General features: G+C 33.4%; 1 protein-coding gene and 1 pseudogene across 1 annotated transcript; both read left to right on the plus strand.

The window, feature by feature from the left end:
• Positions 1–1,019: 1,019 nt before the first annotated feature.
• LOC133699019 (early nodulin-like protein 19) lies at positions 1,020–3,553 on the plus strand (annotated as a pseudogene).
• Positions 3,554–8,391: 4,838 nt separating this feature from the next.
• On the plus strand, positions 8,392–18,309 carry LOC133698995 (cell division topological specificity factor homolog, chloroplastic-like). The gene is made up of 2 exons (XM_062122118.1): positions 8,392–8,691; positions 17,624–18,309. The coding sequence occupies exons 1-2, from the start codon at positions 8,596–8,598 to the stop codon at positions 18,125–18,127; spliced, it is 600 nt and encodes a 199-aa protein (XP_061978102.1). The 5' UTR covers positions 8,392–8,595; the 3' UTR covers positions 18,128–18,309.
• Positions 18,310–20,263: the final 1,954 nt, after the last annotated feature.

Genomic DNA, 20,263 nt, shown 5'->3' on the forward strand with positions numbered 1-20,263 from the left:
AAAATGTTTAATTGAAAAATTAAAGGGACTCGAAGAAAATTTGAAAATATCCTAAGGCAAAATTAAGCAAAAAGGTGTTGACACCATTTTATTTTTCAAAAAGGGCTCCCATTTTTTTGTTTCAATTTTGGTCACCTCATTTGTAATTTTTTTCAAACAATAAAATTGACTTCTTTTTTCATAATATTGAGCACCAATCTATATTTTTTGGAGATTGAGATAACCACATAAAAAAGATAGATTGAAATAAATTATCAACCTTAAATTCTAATCAACACAATGTTGAAAAATAAAATTGAAAAGAAAAAAAATCAATAACTAAAGCCAAAAAAAAAAAACAGACTATAGTCGGCACCAAAGTTTTTTTAGAAAAAAAGGATTGCTATTTTTTTAATCAATTTTGCTCCCCTCATTTTTAATCTTTTAATTCAATTTTTTTCGTGAAATCAAACACCAACCTGATATCATGATTTTTTTTTTGAGATGAGAATAACATCATAAAAAAAATTGAAATAAATTATAAACTTCAAATCCCAATCAACACAACATTGAAGGATAAAATTGAAAAAATAAATTCAATGACCAAAGTGAAGAAAAAAAGGAAAAAAATGTAAAAAAGGAAAATATTGTGTGAATTGCATAATGTTTCACCTCACAATGTAGCTGAATGTTTGACACTGCAGTTGGAAAGCGCTTTTGAAAAAAAATAAATTTTTTTTATTTTTTTATCTTAAATTATTATGTTTTTAATGTTTTCAGATCATTTTAATATGCTGATATAAAATATAATTTTAAAAAAATAAAAAGTATTATTTTAATATATGTTTGAAATGAAAAACACTTTTAAAAGCAGCTAATACCACACTCTCAAATAACTAGGTAGAAACAATGATTTTTTAGTTTATTTTTTATTTAATAATAAAAAGCTCATTAAGGACAACTTGAATAATTAATTTTTTTTTATTAAAACTGTAACATTTTTTTTAGTTCATAGAAATTAACTCAATTGAGTTTAAATCAAATTTAAATGGATTAATAAATAAGTCACGAAAAATTAGCATTATATTTTAATAAGTCAATGTCTTTTATAACTTAACTTAAAATTTAAACTCAAACTCAAGTTAGTGTTTGAGATGTAAATTTCTTAAGTCAACCTATAGGTCACGCGAGTTTAATAAACTTTATGTTAGTTGATATAATCTAAGATTAGCTAGTTTAGCTTGAGATTTTTCAGAATAAATAATCAAAGATGGCTGTGAATTGCTAGAAGCTTACAGGAAACCTTTTCTTGATAAGCACCCGCAAAGCAAAGCCAAGAAAATAAACATCAAGCAAAGAAAGACCTATAATAACACAACTCAAATTCATTAGCTAGCTAGAGTGAGCTACAGAAAGAGAAGAAGTAATGGAGAGAAGTGGGTTTGGTTCATCAATGACGGTGGCGGTGGCAGTGGCAGTGCTTGTTTTTGCCATGATGGTGATGGTACCTGAAGTGTCTGCAACTAGATGGACAGTTGAATCCAACATGGGTTGGACAACTAATGTCAACTACACTATGTGGGCTCAAGACAAGCACTTCAACAATGGTGACTGGCTCGGTAATTACAAATACTCTTTCTTGCATGAATCTAGTTTCAGATCTTGTTAATGCTTCGTTAGCTGGGTTTCTCTTCTTTCTGTGTGCATGCTTTTGCTGTTTTGAGTGAAGGGTAGTGTAATGTTTTTTGATTTTCACTCACTTTGTTGGTCTCGGAGCTAGATGGGTAGATCTATAAATGGGATGCCTTTGGAATTGGCTTATAGTTTTCAAGTTTTGAGCTTTTTCATTCTTTGTTGGATTAAGCTTCTAGTTTGCATTTCTTTAGGATATTTCTGCCTGCAATTAAGAGCTAGCTTGTTCTTCAAATGTGGGTGTTAATTAGCATGTCTTTTCTCCTAATGCCTGGAATTCTTAACTAAATTCGACTTCTGAGAAAATTATAAAGAAATCAAAGTGAAAGCTGCTTAGATTGTTATTTATTTCATTTCTATCAGAGGCTAATGGATATTAAATTAATGTTTCTTTCACCTTATTATAGCATGCAAGATTTAATTATATGATGACCAAAATGAGATTCCTATTGGATTTGATTAATCTTTGGATATGTTATTGTTTGTACTAAAATGAGAGCATAAACTTTGTCAAAATCCACACTCTAATTTAAGCATTATATTTAAGTCCAAATTTGGGGCTGAACTTTTACTTTGGCAATCTTTGCACATAGCTAGTTCATATGTCTGGATCAAGTTTCCTTCAACTGTACCTAGACAGAATAGATTCATTTAGAATAGTGAAGGTCTAAGTCTTTACCACGCTGTGTAAAGTAGTCTTTGATTGCTGCTAAGTTCAGTAAGTCAGACCTAATTCGAATATAGCACGATACCCCACATTTTCAGTTCCATGGCTAGAGATAAAATATTACATTTTTGCCCTGTTGATACTACTAGCTAACGGCGATGGCTAAAACCAAACAATAAGCTTTTTCATGATTAATGAAACATGCCCTAAAGTTGCTATTAAAGAGTATTCCTTTCAAATACATGATTTGCTCTTGTTTTCCAGTTCTTGTACTGTGCGTGTACCATGCGTGGAATTTAGTCATCTAATTCCCAAAAATTAAACTTGATTTCAAAATTTTCCCCAGTTTTTGTGTAAGATAGGAACCAAATGAATGTGTTAGAGGTGAACAAAACAGATTTTGAGTCATGCAACTCTGATCATCCTCTTCACAATTTGACCAGGGGAGCTGGAAGAGATGTGGTTCCATTGAACGTCACTCGCAATTACTATTTCATTAGTGGCAAGGGGTTCTGCTATGGAGGCATGAAGCTAGCTGTCCATGTAGCAAACCCACTTCCCCCTCCCACCGCTGCCCCACTAAACGAGAAGAGTGGTTCTTCAAGTTCCATTCTCAAATGCCAGTATGTTCTATCAACTGTTTTCGCCATTGGTGCACTACGGGATGCATTTGTCTGGTTCTGGTAGCCCCATTGTTTCAGCATTTTCCATGCATATTATTTTCAACATTTCCTTCAACCAAACTGTAATAGGAAATTGAGTCTTTTTTAATTCTTGCTTTCTTTTTGTTGGGGAGTTTTTTTAATTTATGACAGTTGACTCGAGATTGGATGTCTTGACGTGTGAGTTAGTCTAGGGTTTTGGTGTTTGCGTTTTTTTTTTTTTTTGATTCACGTGGGGTGTCCGGACCAGCTTGCGTGCACCACGACTATTCCCCACGGCCCACTGGACATCCTGCAAGCCCAGGGGCAGGTTAGGCACCGCGGGGGTGACAGACGTGCACATAGAGGGTCGAACCTGGGACGGGGGCCCCGGGACGTGTTTGCGTTTTTTAATGTGTTGAGTATGTTCATCGAAATGCTAAGGCATGTTTTATGCCATATATTGTAGAGCTGAAATACATAAATAGTGGCACTACTCAGTGCTCAGTGTGTACTAGCTACATTACTTGCGTTACTCAGTGGGCATCAATTCCAATTTCTTTTTATTTTTTTATTTTTGTATCTAGTTTTGTTGAGTGTATTTGAAAATAAACCAATTTCAGAGTTTTATTGAGTGAGTTATTTCAAATAGCTGCAATTATTGAAAAATTATCACTATTTTAAAAAGACTTCAAGAGTTATTTTAAGCATATGCATGAGGAGATAGAATTTGAAAATCTCATTTTAAGACTAAGAATAGAAAAGGACAATAAGTTATTTGATCAATTTTTTTGCCGCTCAAAAAGCAAACACCATGGAACAAATGGGAAAGTTCTACAATAAAAAGAATCTTATTGTGAAGGAAAAAGGAATTTCTAAAAAAAATTAATGGTAAATGCTTTGGATATGAATGATATGATTCAAGAATATGTTGAACAAGAAAATTCAGATTCTAGTATAATTTTAGTTTTATTCGATCAAGTATAACTCTTAATCTGATCATTAAATCAAGCTAAAATGTTATCAAAAGTTTTTAGAGGTCTTGTTTTATTTCTAAATAAAATTTTAGATCAATCTGATATCAATAAGACCTTGCGATAAGGTCCAGAAGCTATTTTTGACACTCTATTTTTGTATATATTTTGAAAAAAATAGCAAAATCCAAAAAAATATCTTTTTAGTAAATCTATTTAATTTTAATTATTTTGTTATATTATTTATTTTTATTTAATTAGTGTGCATTAAAAATAAATCATAAAAATCATAAAAAATACAAAAAAATCTAGAAGATAAAAAAAAATAAAAAATACATAGCTAGGGTTGACATTGGACCAATAATTAAGTATCGTCGGCAAAAATGAAGTTTGGAAAATTTTGGGTCATTGAGGGTTGAATTGAAGAAGAAATTGAAGAAATAGATTAAAATGGTTTAATTTGGCTAAGATGGAAAGGAATTTGAAGTTTAAGGATGAGTTTGAAATAAATAACCAAGTTAGAAAATCAATTAAGAGTTTAATTGAAAAACAAATGAAGTTGGGAGTCAATTAAGCTTAAAATGAAGAATTAAAGAACATGAACTAATATGAAAACAAAGGAAAATTTCAAATATGTAGAAAAATCAAGTTAAAGTTTTGGATGAAATTGTGATCCTAATCATACCTCATTGTATCCAAAACTAAAGAAACAATGCAGATTTAAGGTTAAATTAAGTGATTGTTAGACGAATCTTCATAAAAATTAAGTCTAGAGACTTAATTAGATTTTTCATAAGTCAATTTGATTTAATCATGGATCAAATTAAAAGTTTAATTATATTTAATAATTAATTTGGGTATGAATTAAAAGATTTAATTAGGTATGCGAATTTAATTATACTTTTAATAAGTCAATTTAATTTTATTAGAGACTTAATTGGTAAAAAATTAAGTTTGGAGCCTAATTTGAGCTTAATTGAGAAGATTGGAATTTTAAAGGGCCAAACTCAATTTTTACGAAGTCAATTGATTGAAATCAAGGACTAAATTGCAAGAAATTCAAAGTTTATGGTCAATTAAGAGTTAAGTTAAAGAAATTTATAACCCCTTACCTTTAAAAAAAAAGATGCTAAACTTCGAGGACTTAATTTGATTGAAAACAAGGGGTGAAATTGAAGCAAATTAAAAGCTTGATGGTCAATTGAGGGTTAATTTGTATAAATTCAAAACCAAAAACAAAAATGAAAAGGCGCTAAAATCCATTTAGGGATGCAATTAAAATAAATTAAAAGCTAAAAGACTAAATTGAACTTTAGTTAAATCCCTAATTAAAATCCTAAGAACATCAAAATGGTATCATTTCATTTAAATGAAACGATATGTTTTGATCAAAGTGGCTTATTTTGGTACAAAACGATGTTGTCTTGTCATCTAGCTATTGTTTATCATTTTCAACCTTTTGTACCTGAAAAACTACTCAGGTGACTACTTTTCAAGACCATTTAATGCCTCATCTCTCTATCAAACCAGACAAACAAGACACCACTCTGATAACCTGGCACTGTACTACACCCCATCGAAATTCTTACTGGCTGCTTGCCTCTATAGCCACTGTGGCGCCCCTAAAGAGGATAACCCAATCAACCTTTAGCAACCAAATATTTGCAGCTCATAATGATGACTTTGAGCAAATAATTGAGATCATTCTCGTTTGAATAAAGAGCTAAGATTTGTCCTTAATAAAGACAAGATGTCCCTCTTTCACCCCCTATAAGCAGGGGTGAATTTTGGGCATTAGATAACAAGAAAAAAGAGTGAAAAGTGAGCAAAAACCCATTTTTTTTTTACAATTTCATATGTTAGCCTTATTCTACACCCTCACCAACACCAGTCTCCTCCACCAATATATGTGCATCTTCTTCACCAACTCATTATCTCCATCACAAGCTTCTTCTTTTTCCTCTACACAATAACCTCCAACAATGGCGTCATGAGCAACTCTAGCAGCACCTCAACCACACCAGCAGACCAGTAACAACAATGACGCTTCTCCCCTGCGGCAGGTAACCACCCCCTTCCTCCTGTAATTTCTTCCCTTATATACATGCAGGACATGAATTAATTAATGTCCTGCAACTGTTGTCTTGAGCTCAAGTAGAGGCAAAGATAAGCTAAACCCATTTTAGCCCAGCTTATATGGTTAGGCTGGGTCTAGCCCATTCTAAAAAAAAGGTTGTGGGGCCATTAGTCGACCTAACCGGGTTAAGCTTGGGCTTTGAGCCCAAACAGCCCATCCAAAAAATATAATAATAATAAAACTAAAAAAATTTCAAGGATCACTTTAAAGTCATTTGTAGGCCTGTCGCATATTTTTCCAACAATTTTATCTAATATCAGGTTGTAGACTTATACTGTAAGATATAGATTCGATATAAAAAAATATCTTATTTTCTCTGAAATTTCAAAAATGAACTTCCATTTCAAAAACAAAAAAAAAATATTTTATTTTCATGCATATGACCAAATCCTAAAGTTTTTTCACGCATATTTTCTAAAAAGGATAAAATCACATTTTTATCATGTTTTTAAAATGCAAAATGGATATCATAACCGATTTATGATTATTCATTAGGGTTTGATCAAAATATCAAAAATCCCACAACAATTAGTTTGTTATTCGGAGCGTTAGGATTTAGCTATAAACTTTAATATTTAGGAGTACAAAATTACACTGTAAAGTATTCCCTCAATTATTAAAGATACAAAATAAAAAATAAATGCGATGCTAAATTTAGGACTTAGAATGATTATGGTGTAATCTAGTAAGGTAGGATTTCCTCATGAAGGGATATCTGCTTTGAACTTTATATAAGACTAATAGATAGAGACATGACCTAGAAAAAAAACAATCAATTAACAATGCAACTTATCCCAAGTAAAGTAAACTGGGGATGATACGTCTTTCACTTGCATAATTAGTCCCCTTATATAGATTCTCACAAACCATTAGGTTTTCTAGTAACTATAATATTAGGTGACGATTCATGAACCCTGGAATCATAACTTTATGATTAAACCCAAAACCCACCCTTCAATTTTAGGAGGCAGCTCTACCACGCGACGACGTGCATGTCATGACACCACACATAATAGAAAATCCAAAGCTAGCTAGGAATCCACAAAACACATGGAAACATCACATAACAAGGTTGGTCGAAACTGATACAAAATTGGTAGCCTTGTTGTTGAAAGTTTATAGCCCAAATAAAGGTGGATTAAACCCCTCTTGCACATAAATTAAATGTATTAAGGCCTACTCTTGGTGCTTCAAAGGATCCCCAAGTTCAGTCTTAGTCAAAATCCAAAACTTGCATAACCAGCCCATTCAATGCCTTTGTTTTGGACCTTGTGATGGGCCTATTTAAAATGTGTAATAGGTCATTGGTGTTTGTGAGCTGATCCACATTAATTGTTTTTACTAGTGATTTATATGAATTACTGTTAGAGACTAAACACTTGAATAACTTGTGGTTTGCGACAACTCAACCTTGAAGTAATTATTCAAAGTTGAAAAGAACATATAATATTCAGGTACTCTTCATGTAACCTAAACAACTCTAAATCTGTCTAACAAGATTTTAGGACTCCTGAAGATTTTTTAAATTTACCGTTTGCACTAGGTATATGTGTTTTGAGAAACCCAATAATGCATCCTTCCTCACAAGTCACAAATAAGTCATAAGCATAGTTACAAAGACTCATTTTAGATTTGACCCGATCCAAGTCTCGGGGAGGGGCAACCCGTAAGTTAACATATTAATCTTTTTTTTTATTTTTTTAAACATAAAATGATGTCGTTTTAACAAGAAATAATCCAATTCAAAATAAAACTCGCCTCTAGCCAGGTTCAAGTCAACAAATTGCTGGATTGACCAATTGAATTGATCGGGTTTTAAGCGCCCTTTAGAATTGTGTTCCAAACGGTATTCCATGAAAATTTGAAAAAAATTCTTAAAATTATTTTTTTATGTTTTCGGGTTGTTTTGATGTGCTAATGTCAATATTAATTTTTTTAAAATAAAAAAAATATTATTTTGATATATTTATGAGTAAAAAATATTTTGAAAAACAACTGTTACCACACTTTCAAACACTCCCTTAGACTTTGTTTGTTTTTGTGATGCGATGTGATATAATATATTTTTTCCTCCAATTATAAATTTAAAAAGTGTTAATACTTATCATAGTTTTGGGTAGGATACTATCTCTTAAAACTTTAATTAAAAAAAAAACTATAATTTTTAATTTTTTAAAAAACTATTTTTTTACAAATCCTAACCGTAAAAGGCAATCACACAATTATACATGTTATCAAAAGTAACGGAATTATGGAAAAAAGAAAAAGACAAAACAAGAGACAAAACCCCTTGAACACCTTCGACTTGATAAAAAAAATTACAGCTAACATCTCGTGTCGTGTGTGCGAGCTACCTTCTATCCTCTGCTGTCTTGCTGCACCTGAGGCTGAAACACCGTTTTAGCAATAAAAAAAAGTATAAACCATACACAGAGAAAAGAGTGAGAGATTTACTGAATCTGTGTTCATTGTTGCTAAGAACTGAAGGGCAGAAAAAACTAAAAAATGGCAATGCCTGGGTATCTTTTTAGGTTCTCTACAAATGCAGCATTAATGAGTTCCAATCTCCCTTTTGGAAGCTCCATTTCTTCATCCTCCAAGGTTGGATCCTTTTCCCATTCTTTTTATTTTTTCTCTCTAACTTTCTTAAATTTACAGTTTCATGCGAAATGGTGAATGCTTATGTTTGATTTTGTGCATACCATCTTTAGTACTTGTTAGTAGAAACAGCGTAGTAGTGTCCCAATAAGGTCTAAGAAGACACCTCAAGGAGCCTTCTAGGGTTTTGCTTGGCTTCAGTTAATACATTCCCCATTTCCAAATTGGGTTTTTGATTTTATACTCATATGGCTATTTAAATTCTTTATTTTCTTACTATCATTTTGTGTAGTCTTTGTTTGGATTTTGGTATGTGTTGCAAGAAAACAGAATAAGCTCCCAAATTGTCTCCCTTTCTTGCATTCATTCCTACAACTAATTTCAGGCACCGAGTTACTATTTCCCTCTCCCATCTCTCCGTTGCCTTATTGTAGACTAATTGGGATTTTTTATTTTACTGAATTAGTTGTGCTAATTATTCCTATAATAAAATTTATGATTGCAATTATCCATTCATACTGCAATACTCTCCCCACTGTTGTGAGTATCACCACTACTGCTGGTGCTACCATCAGCAAAAGAATTGTGTCCTTTTCTACTAGTTAGTTGGCATTACTTTGCATAGGAATATGGGAGCGATGTTTTATATTTGCTATGCAGCAAGTAGCATTAACCTTTATCTAGCACCCCTATTAATGTCACTTCTATAAAGCATATGACCAAATGGTGCTCTGTTGTGGCACTGTTGCGATGTCGCGGTCGCACAAATTAATTACCCTAGCTTCAAACACAACACACAAGATAGTATAGAGCAAGCAAGGGGTCGATCCCACGAGGAAGATTCAAGTCAGATTTTTACGCTAGATGATATGCAATTTGGGGGGGGGGTTGGACGTTATCTAGGCTAAAGCAAAAGAAAACAGAAAACTATCAAACTAAATTTAATAAAATCAGAAAATTATCAAGAGAACAAACCTTGGTCACAAGCACACATCCACCTACAGAAATCAGAACTGATCATGGAAACGAAACATCAATTTATATTCTGAATATTTATCTCTTCTTAACATTGGTTAGTTAACGGATCCGCCGTATAACTAGCCCTAACCATCAAACAACCACAGTGTCCGCACTAGTAATTTAATTCAATGGCAGCCTTAAGAACTAGATAAGTTGATTAATCAAGAAAACATAACTGTCCGCAGTCTATGTTTGATTTGATTGAATGTTCTCCCTAAGATTAATAACGTAGATCCGCCACAATTATTAAACTCAGTTGCTTCACAAGTTCATATACCACAACTCCGGTTTTGATATCAAACTTAACAATAGATTGTCTACAATAATAACTTAGAGTCCGCTCTAGCAATTAAAATAAACAATCATAGGAAAAATAAGCATAGGAGAACAAACATATTCATCATATAAACTAAAAAGAAAAGGTAAAATAAATCTCACAGTTCTTGAAATCCGAAGGTTTCCGTGTCCTTGCAACCAAGAAAAAGTGTTTAGCCTTGCATGTTTGTTGAACAACTAATCAAAAAGAAGGAAGAATGCATAATTTAGGGTTTCTTAGAGGAAGGGGGCGTTTTTCTCTCCTTGGCTGGCTGCCCCCCTTCTCTTCTCTCATTCTTTTTATATCCTAGGAAACCCTAGGTCTCTATTTTACAAAATAGTCCTCCATTAAGTAGACTGTTTACATTTAAGTACTTCAATAACTATTTTCCTAAAAAGGAGAAATAGCCTTGCATGAAATCTTCAAGCTTTGATTTAGAGGAGCTAAATTGCTGAAATAAAAACTTGGATATCGGTTTAAATGCTTCGGAATGTCATTTGGACTCGTTTCTTCACGAAACCTGTTTGCTGGCAGAATTCAGATGTCATCTTTGAAAAATCATATCTCCCTCATATGACATCGTTTTTGGCTGAAATTTTGAGCGTTTATATAACTTTGAGTCATGAATCCAACAAAATTGAGTTTGCATAAATTGGACTTCTGTAGCTCCAGATATTCAAGTTGGAATGGCCAAAGGTCAACACTGGCAGATTGCGAGATTTGACTTTGAAGGCTGCGATTTCCATGCTCTTCCTTATTTTATTTTCTTGCCTTAGATGTCCAGAAAGGTATGGATGTCACCTTTTTAATTCCACTGGAATCACTTCATTTCAACCTCTAGAACTCACGCTCTGCACAAAACATCGACTGAAGGTCAAATCTGCCAATTATCTCCAATTTACTCCTTTTTGCATCTTTCATCCAAAAGTGCCTTCAAAACATAAAACAAAGAATATCAAGGCATTTTATATATAAAACATAGGCAAAACACTAGTTAAATGTGGGTGAAACTATTGAATAATATGGTTGCATCAAATACCCCCACACTTACCTCTTGCTCGTCCTCGAGAAAGGATAGGTAAAACCAAATTGAAGTTAAATTAAATGAAATCACTATGACTAATCTTCTAATCTCCCATCAATATCCAAGAATATATGCATTATAAACAAGAACACAATTAAGAAGGATAAAGAGTATAAATTTTCATGAATTTATTTACATGCAAACTTCAAAACTTAATTAATCATCGGGATTTAAATGAAATCTATGCCATGCCAAAGTGATAGGTCCTCTCATTGATATACACTCCAACACTCACGTGTTTAGGGCTTATGTGTTTAAATCTCTCAAATTCAATCAATGAATATGTTCTACTATAAGCTTGCTCTTCAATCTCATCTCCATTAATAACATATTACAAACAATGCATGAATCAAAAGGTCTTATTTTCTGGTTGTAATGGGGCTAAGGTAAAGGTGAGGTAAAAGAGAGTAAAAGAAAAAGGTTCAAACCAAAGAAAGTAGAGCGTTCTGAAAAATGATATTTCAAACAAGATATTCCATCGAAGCACATAAATTTTCCATCTTTAATCACCAATGCTTAACTTCTTTTGATTTCAAGCTTTTTCAATATAAAATCTTAAGAACATAAAGGAACACTTTTTTCTTTTTCTTTTTCTTTTTTCTGTTTTTTTTTTTTTTTTTTTTTTTTTTTTACCTTTGGCAACTTTGCCCATCTTTTCATCAAACATCACTTCTTCTTTCTTTTCATATAATTTCCAACCATAATTCCATGAAATATCACTAGTATATGCTCTACTAATCCTTGGCCAAGGGAAAAGGAAAACATATATAAAGTTAAGGCTTATACATGGATAAAGCAAAGAAAAGATAAACAAGCTCAAAAGGGGTTTACTAAGGATAATATGCTTTAGGTTGGCTTTTTGGCTCAAATGGTTAAAATTCCTAATGCCTTTATCATCTTCATGTATGTATGTAATATGAATGTAATCTCAACAAGATATGAAGCAAGTTCTAAAGATACATATCATTGAAAGAAGACACAATCAAAGAATATAATGTTGAAGGCTCAAAAGCTTGCATTGGTATAACACTATAAAGTCAACATGGCATATTCTCAAAGTCAATCCCTAAACCAATTAAACCTTAAAACTTGCATGCACACTCCTTCATTCGATTTATATCTTCATCTATCTCAACTAATTCTCATACATAATACTCATATTCTCAAAAACCAATGGGAGTTCAAAAGATCAAACATAATTTTTTTTTATTTTGAAAAATAACAAAGAAAACCAAAATTAGAAAACCAACATTCTCCCAATACCCCCACACTTAAAACATAACATTGTCCTCAATGTTAAAATAAAAGAAAAGGAATATTGGAGAATGACAAAAATAAAGTAAAATTCGAAAAATAAAAGACAAGGGAAAAGAAAGCAAATCTGTTTTTTTTTTTTTTGTGCTGGGTTGCCTCCCAGTAAGCGCTTTTATTTTATGTCATTGGCTCGACATGTTGCATGCTTATTCTTCATAGATTGGTTCAGCTAACTCCGCAGAAGCGGTGAGTTCTGTCGTCCAACCTTCATAGAAAGGTTTCAAGCGATGCCCATTGACCTTGAGTACTTTGTTGGTTTCTAAACTTGTAATTTCAACTGCACCATAAGAAAAAACATTAGAAACAACAAATGGTCCAATCCAACGAGAGCGTAACTTTCCAGGAAAAAATTTCAAACGCGAATGATAAAGAAGGACTTTGTCTCCAACATTAAACTCTTTTCTTGTAATCATTCGGTCATGGAGACTATTAGTCTTTTCTTTGTAAATCCTAGCATTCTCATAAGCATCATTTCGTATTTCTTCCAATGTAATTCCAATCTTTTTGGGCACCAAAAGGATAGGCGCCACCCATTCATTGTCTATGATGGGGTGAATGACTCCTGTATCATGGGGAACAGTTTGCAAAGCTTGCAAAGCCAATGCTGATTCATGCATGTTTTGGGGAACACATATATACCTGTCCATCTCTTCTATCTTGGTAAAATCATAGTCATAGCTCAAAGCTACGCTTAATCCATCCTCACAATCAAAATCAAAAACTTGCTGCACCCACTTATCAATTTGGTCATAACATGTGATAGAATAAACATTGCTATAAGGATATGTCATTGCATCATGAAAATTGAATTCAATTTTTTCATCTCCTACCTCCATAGACAAGGTATCCTTACCACAATCAATCTTTGTGTTGGCAGTTTTCAAGAATGGTCTCCCAAACAATATAGGAGTGTTGGTTGATGAATCACAAGAATCATGTTCCATATCAAGAATATAAAAATCACATGGAATAACCAAACTATCAATCTTGACTAGGACATCTTCTATCACACCAAGTGGGTAAACAAAACTATGATCCGCAAGTTGTATTACAATGCTAGTTTTATTCAAAGGCTCAAGACTAAGAGAATCATAAACATGTTTGGGCATAACACTAATGGATGCACCTAAATCGCATAAAGCTCTTTTAAAACTAGCATTACCAATAACACATGGGATAGTAAACGCACCCGGGTCTTTTTGTTTCAAAGGCAGATTCTTTTGAACAACGGCAGATACAACTTCACCCATACTTACCGTTTCATGACCTTTCAGTTTGAAAGCTCTCTTAGTAGTACACAACTCCTTCAAGAATTTTGCATACTTGGGAATTTGCTTGATAGCATCAAGCAAAGGAATGTTGAGTTCTACTTTCTTGAAAACCTCTAAAATCTCTTTTTCTTTGTCCTCTTTCTTTGACCTAGAAGAACTCACAGGAAAGGGTGGAATTGTTTTAAAACTGGAAGTCATTGATTGAGGACTTACCTTTAGAGTGTTGGTCGTGGTTTCAATTTGTGAAGGAGAAGGATGTTTCTTTTTTGTACTCAATTCAGTTTCTATCTCTTCTTCTTCCTCCATCTCAATTTGTTTCGACCTTTTCTCTTCAAGTTCTTTCCCACTTCGCAGCATGATCGCACTAACATTCTCTTTTGGATTCAATGCTTGGGAGGGCAATTTTCCATTCATTTGTGCTTCCAATTTCCCCACACTTGAAGCTACTTGCCCCATTTGCTTCTCCAAGTTGTGAATACTTGACCTTGTTTCCTGTTGAAAAGACATGACATTTTGTTGCAAGGTCACAGTGTTAGAAGCCAAAGTTTTCATCATCTCACGAAGATCATCACTGGATGACGACCCCATAACATTGGAGTTTGTGAATGAAGGGGGTTGTCTTGCTTGATAATTCTGTTGGGGCTGAAATCCATGGGGATGGAATTGTCGGCCTTGATTGCCTTGTTGAGGCTGGTTCCCATACCGTAGGTTGGGATGATCTCTCCATCCAGGATTGTACGTGTGGGAAAAAGGATCATACTTACGCTGAGGTTGTCCATTGAATGCTCCATCAACTGCATTAGCTTGTTCAATGTAATCTTCTTGCATTGTTGGGCACATATCTGAAGCATGTCCTTGTAAGGAGCATATGCTACAAACTTTCACCTGCTGTACATTGCCACAAGCCAAAGAACGCACAAGAGAAGTAAGATCATTAACTTTATTCTCAAGGTTAGAAATACTTATCTCATTTACTCGTTTATTTGCAAAGTCTCCACGAGTGCCAAACTGTTTCGAGTTGGCTGCCATGTTTGAGATCAATTGGCGTGCAGCCTCAGGTGTCTTATCTACCAATGCCCCTCCACTTGCAGCATCAATGATACTACGGTCAGTAGGCATCAATCCTTCATAGAAATATTGAATGAGCAGCTGATCGGGTATTTGATGATGAGGGCATTGAATGCACAGTTGCTCAAATCTTTCCCAATACTCGGAAAGTGTCTCTCCATGAGATTGTCGAATCCCACATATTTCTTTCCTTATGTTGGCAACTCGAGATGCTGGGAAATACTTCTCAAGGAAGATCTTCTTCATGCCATTCCACGTTCCAATTGAACCTGGGAGAATGGAGAAAAGCCATACCTTTGCTGCCCCTTTTAAAGAGAAAGGGAAAGCTTTCAACTTAACCTGTTCTTCATCAACTCCATTCGGTTTCATGCCAACGCAAACCATATGGAATTCCTTGAGATGAGTATGAGGATCTTCTCCTGCAAGACCATTGAAAGTTGGTAGCAAATGTATAAAACCAGATTTGAGCTCAAAGTTTACATTATTGTCGATGTTTATGCACAATGGCTGATTTTCCACGTTAGGAGCAGCAAGCTCCTTGAGTGTTTGTTGTCGTGCAACAGCCATGGTGTTAAGGCGAGCTTCCTTTCGTAACCTACGTAAAGTTTTTTCTATTTCGAGATCCAAATGCACTTGAATTTGATTAGTAGAACGGGTTACTGGCATAAATCATCAAGAAAATTCAAAATAAACCAACCACACAAGAGATCGAAAACAATGCAAATTGTACGAAAATCCTACGGTAGAAAACAAAAACTGCCTAAAAACCCTAGAAAACAGCGGAATTTGGCCTCGATAGGGTGGGGCTAGTGGTCTACCACTAGTCCTGTTTAGAACGTCGTTTCCCTTCAGGAAACAAATGACCGATACCTAATTCCACCAAACAATCTGTTTTGAACAGTACCGCTGCCGTAATGAACAGTACCGCAGCAAACAAAAATTCTGTTTTTTTTTTTCAGAAAAAGAAATAACAATCACAGCAAATAAAAATAATAGCACAAGAATCAACTAAAATTACTTCCCCGGCAACGGCGCCAAAATTTGTTGCGATGTCGCGGTCGCACAAATTAATTACCCTAGCTTCAAACACAACACACAAGATAGTATAGAGCAAGCAAGGGGTCGATCCCACGAGGAAGATTCAAGTCAGATTTTTACGCTAGATGATATGCAATTTGGGGGGGGGGTTGGACGTTATCTAGGCTAAAGCAAAAGAAAACAGAAAACTATCAAACTAAATTTAATAAAATCAGAAAATTATCAAGAGAACAAACCTTGGTCACAAGCACACATCCACCTACAGAAATCAGAACTGATCATGGAAACGAAACATCAATTTATATTCTGAATATTTATCTCTTCTTAACATTGGTTAGTTAACGGATCCGCCGTATAACTAGCCCTAACCATCAAACAACCACAGTGTCCGCACTAGTAATTTAATTCAATGGCAGCCTTAAGAACTAGATAAGTTGATTAATCAAGAAAACATAACTGTCCGCAGTCTATGTTTGATTTGATTGAATGTTCTCCCTAAGATTAATAACGTAGATCCGCCACAATTATTAAACTCAGTTGCTTCACAAGTTCATATACCACAACTCCGGTTTTGATATCAAACTTAACAATAGATTGTCTACAATAATAACTTAGAGTCCGCTCTAGCAATTAAAATAAACAATCATAGGAAAAATAAGCATAGGAGAACAAACATATTCATCATATAAACTAAAAAGAAAAGGTAAAATAAATCTCACAGTTCTTGAAATCCGAAGGTTTCCGTGTCCTTGCAACCAAGAAAAAGTGTTTAGCCTTGCATGTTTGTTGAACAACTAATCAAAAAGAAGGAAGAATGCATAATTTAGGGTTTCTTAGAGGAAGGGGGCGTTTTTCTCTCCTTGGCTGGCTGCCCCCCTTCTCTTCTCTCATTCTTTTTATATCCTAGGAAACCCTAGGTCTCTATTTTACAAAATAGTCCTCCATTAAGTAGACTGTTTACATTTAAGTACTTCAATAACTATTTTCCTAAAAAGGAGAAATAGCCTTGCATGAAATCTTCAAGCTTTGATTTAGAGGAGCTAAATTGCTGAAATAAAAACTTGGATATCGGTTTAAATGCTTCGGAATGTCATTTGGACTCGTTTCTTCACGAAACCTGTTTGCTGGCAGAATTCAGATGTCATCTTTGAAAAATCATATCTCCCTCATATGACATCGTTTTTGGCTGAAATTTTGAGCGTTTATATAACTTTGAGTCATGAATCCAACAAAATTGAGTTTGCATAAATTGGACTTCTGTAGCTCCAGATATTCAAGTTGGAATGGCCAAAGGTCAACACTGGCAGATTGCGAGATTTGACTTTGAAGGCTGCGATTTCCATGCTCTTCCTTATTTTATTTTCTTGCCTTAGATGTCCAGAAAGGTATGGATGTCACCTTTTTAATTCCACTGGAATCACTTCATTTCAACCTCTAGAACTCACGCTCTGCACAAAACATCGACTGAAGGTCAAATCTGCCAATTATCTCCAATTTACTCCTTTTTGCATCTTTCATCCAAAAGTGCCTTCAAAACATAAAACAAAGAATATCAAGGCATTTTATATATAAAACATAGGCAAAACACTAGTTAAATGTGGGTGAAACTATTGAATAATATGGTTGCATCAGGCACATACTTTGCTTTCATAACATGAATCTTGGACCTTTACTGTTGTTGTATTTGCATTTGATCGATCAGTTTAATCTGGACTAATGTCATGCCCTTGAGATGCTTCTGGTGAGGAGTGTAGAAATAAACAAAATGAACGGCAGATGGATAATCTATGAGTGTTTATTTTAATACCTGATTGCTTCTTGCAGGTAGGATTTAAGGGTCACACTTGTTTAGGATCTACTAGCTGGTCCTGCAGTGACACCAAGTGTTATCGCAACCAGTCTTTTGGGATTACTGGGCAGAATGAGCTCATTACTGAATCTGTAAGGCAAGAGGCTGAGGGCTTTCTCCTCAATGCTATGAACATGAGCTTCTTTGAGCGTCTAAATTTGGCATGGAAGATATTGTTCCCATCTTTTGCAACAAGAAGCAAGTCAAATGCAAACATTGCCAAGCAACGGTTGAAGATGATTCTCTTCTCTGATAGATGTGCAGTCACTGATGAGGCAAAGCAGAAGATTGTGAGTAACGTTATGAATACTCTATCCGATTTTGTGGAGATAGACTCACAGGATAAAGTCCAGCTTAGTGTCTCAACAGATTCAGATTTGGGGACCATCTACTCTATCACAGTTCCGGTCCGGCGTGTTAAGCCTGGGTATCATGATGAGGAAGATCTTGAGGCTAATATTCAGTACAAGGGCACTTGAGAAAGATCTGGCTCTCTTGATGTTTGGTGTTCTACATTCCAGACGAGAAATATCAGTAAAATCTATTTGTTTGATTTCTTCTTGCTAATGTCACAAGTAGTGATTTAATCCTGTCTATGCTAGGGTGGGAAACAGTGTTTTTGTAGATAGACCAATTTTGTTTGATTAATTTTTGGATATAATCTGGGCGCCCTACCTTCCCAAGGCTTTATTAGATCCATTCATCTCTTAAAATCAGATCGAATTTAATCTATTTTTTCTTGTTACCTTGATTATTTTCAGGAGTATTTAAATAATTTAACTATACAAAAAAAATAAAAGTTAAAAAAGCCCGAAAAGCAATTTGACATAAACAAAATGTTTTTTTTTTCTTTTTAAGGATAATTTAATAATTATACTAAGCAACAAAAATATAAAAATATTAATTAACCCGTTCATTTCTTGTAATGACTAATATGTTCCATGGAAAAAAACATTCTCACCCTTAAATCCAAGTTAAATGAGTTTTGTATATAAAAACAAAATAATAATTTGATTGTGTGAATTGAAATGTAAGTGTATAAACAATAAAAAATTAGTTCTTTTAACTTTTCCTAGGTCATTGATCCACGCGACGCTGCGGATCGGATCAGTTTTTTCTTGAAAATTAAAAGAATGTTCAGATATTGCTATTTTTCTAGTAGAATTTTTTTTTAATTATGTGGGCGTTGACTTGATATAATCTGATTGACTTTGCGAGTCCAAAAAAAACTCAGACGACACGTAAAAATATAGTTTAACTAATTTTTTTTTCAAGATGAATTTTTTTTAATATTAAGAGAATAATTTATTGGATTAACTTGAATTAATCCGGGTTAACATGTCGAATTCGTAACCCGGGTTATGAGATTATGATAACTCATAAAAAACAAATTGAAACAAATTATAAAGTCTAATTTCCAATCAATCCAATGTTGAAGGATGAAAACGAAAAAAAAAAACTAAATTAAAAAAAAGGATCTAAAAAAATGACCTAAATAACCTATCAATCTTTCAACTCTGGTTATAAGACTGAGATAACATTATAGAAAAAAAATAAAAAAAAATTACAAAGTTCAATTCTCAATCAATCTCATATTAAAGAATGAGACTAAAAAAAATATAAGAATAATCCAAATCAATTTGCCAAACCCATAAATCGAGTAATGAGACCGAGATAACTTTATAGAAAAAAATAAAAAAAACAACCTGATTTAATCTGGATTAACTTGTCAAATTCATGATTCTAGTTATGAGACTAAGATAACTCCATAAAGAGCAAATTAAAACAAATTATGAAGCTCATTTGTCAATTGATCTTGTCGGACCCAATGTCAAACGATGAAATTTGTAAATTTTTTAATTTAAAACATAATACAAAAAATAAGTCAAGTTAACATGGGTTAACCCGTTAAGCATTATTTTCGGGTCATGAGATCGGGATAACCTCATAAAAATCAAACCAAAACAAATTATGAAACCTAATTTTCAATCAAACACAATATTAAATGATGAAATTAGAAAAAAAAAAAAGTTGAGTTAACTGGATTATCCTGCTAAATTCGCAACTTGGGTCATGAGATAGGAACAACCCAATAGAAAACAAATTCAATGTTGAAAGATATAAGATTGAGATAACCTCTTAGAAAAAAAATAAAAAATGACCTGATTTAACCGGAGTTAAAATACCAAAACTCATGACCATAATAATGAGACTAAAATATCTCAATAAAAAACAAATCAAAACAGATTATAAAACTGAATTCTCAACCGACCCCATATTAAATGATAAAATAGAAAAAAAAATTCAATTAAAAAAAATATCACGAGTCAACTTGGGTTAACCTGTTAAACATTATTTCCGGGTCTTGAGACCAAAATAACCCAATAGAAAGAAAATAAAACAAATTATGAAGCCTAGTTCCCCATTAATTCAATATTAAAAAATAAAATTAAAAAAATAATTAATTTTTTTTTGTAGCCAATCAAATTAACTTGTTAAACTTGCTATGATGTGATAAAAATAAAATAACCCAATAAAAAACAAAAATAAATATTTTTTTAGGCCATACTAAAACATGTGAAAAAAAATACTATTCGTGGTTACAATACTATTCG

Source organism: Populus nigra, chromosome 7 (genome assembly GCF_951802175.1).
Source record: "Populus nigra chromosome 7, ddPopNigr1.1, whole genome shotgun sequence".
Taxonomy (NCBI): Eukaryota; Viridiplantae; Streptophyta; class Magnoliopsida; order Malpighiales; family Salicaceae; genus Populus; species Populus nigra.

What these genes read in the sequence shown, in the direction of transcription:
- LOC133698995 (XM_062122118.1), top strand. Translation starts at nt 8,596, where the DNA reads ATGGCAATGCCTGGGTATCTTTTTAGGTTCTCTACAAATGCAGCATTA. An exon ending in CCATTTCTTCATCCTCCAAG is followed by an intron (nt 8,692 to 17,623) that starts GTTGGATCCTTT and finishes TGCTTCTTGCAG; the next exon opens with GTAGGATTTAAGGGTCACAC.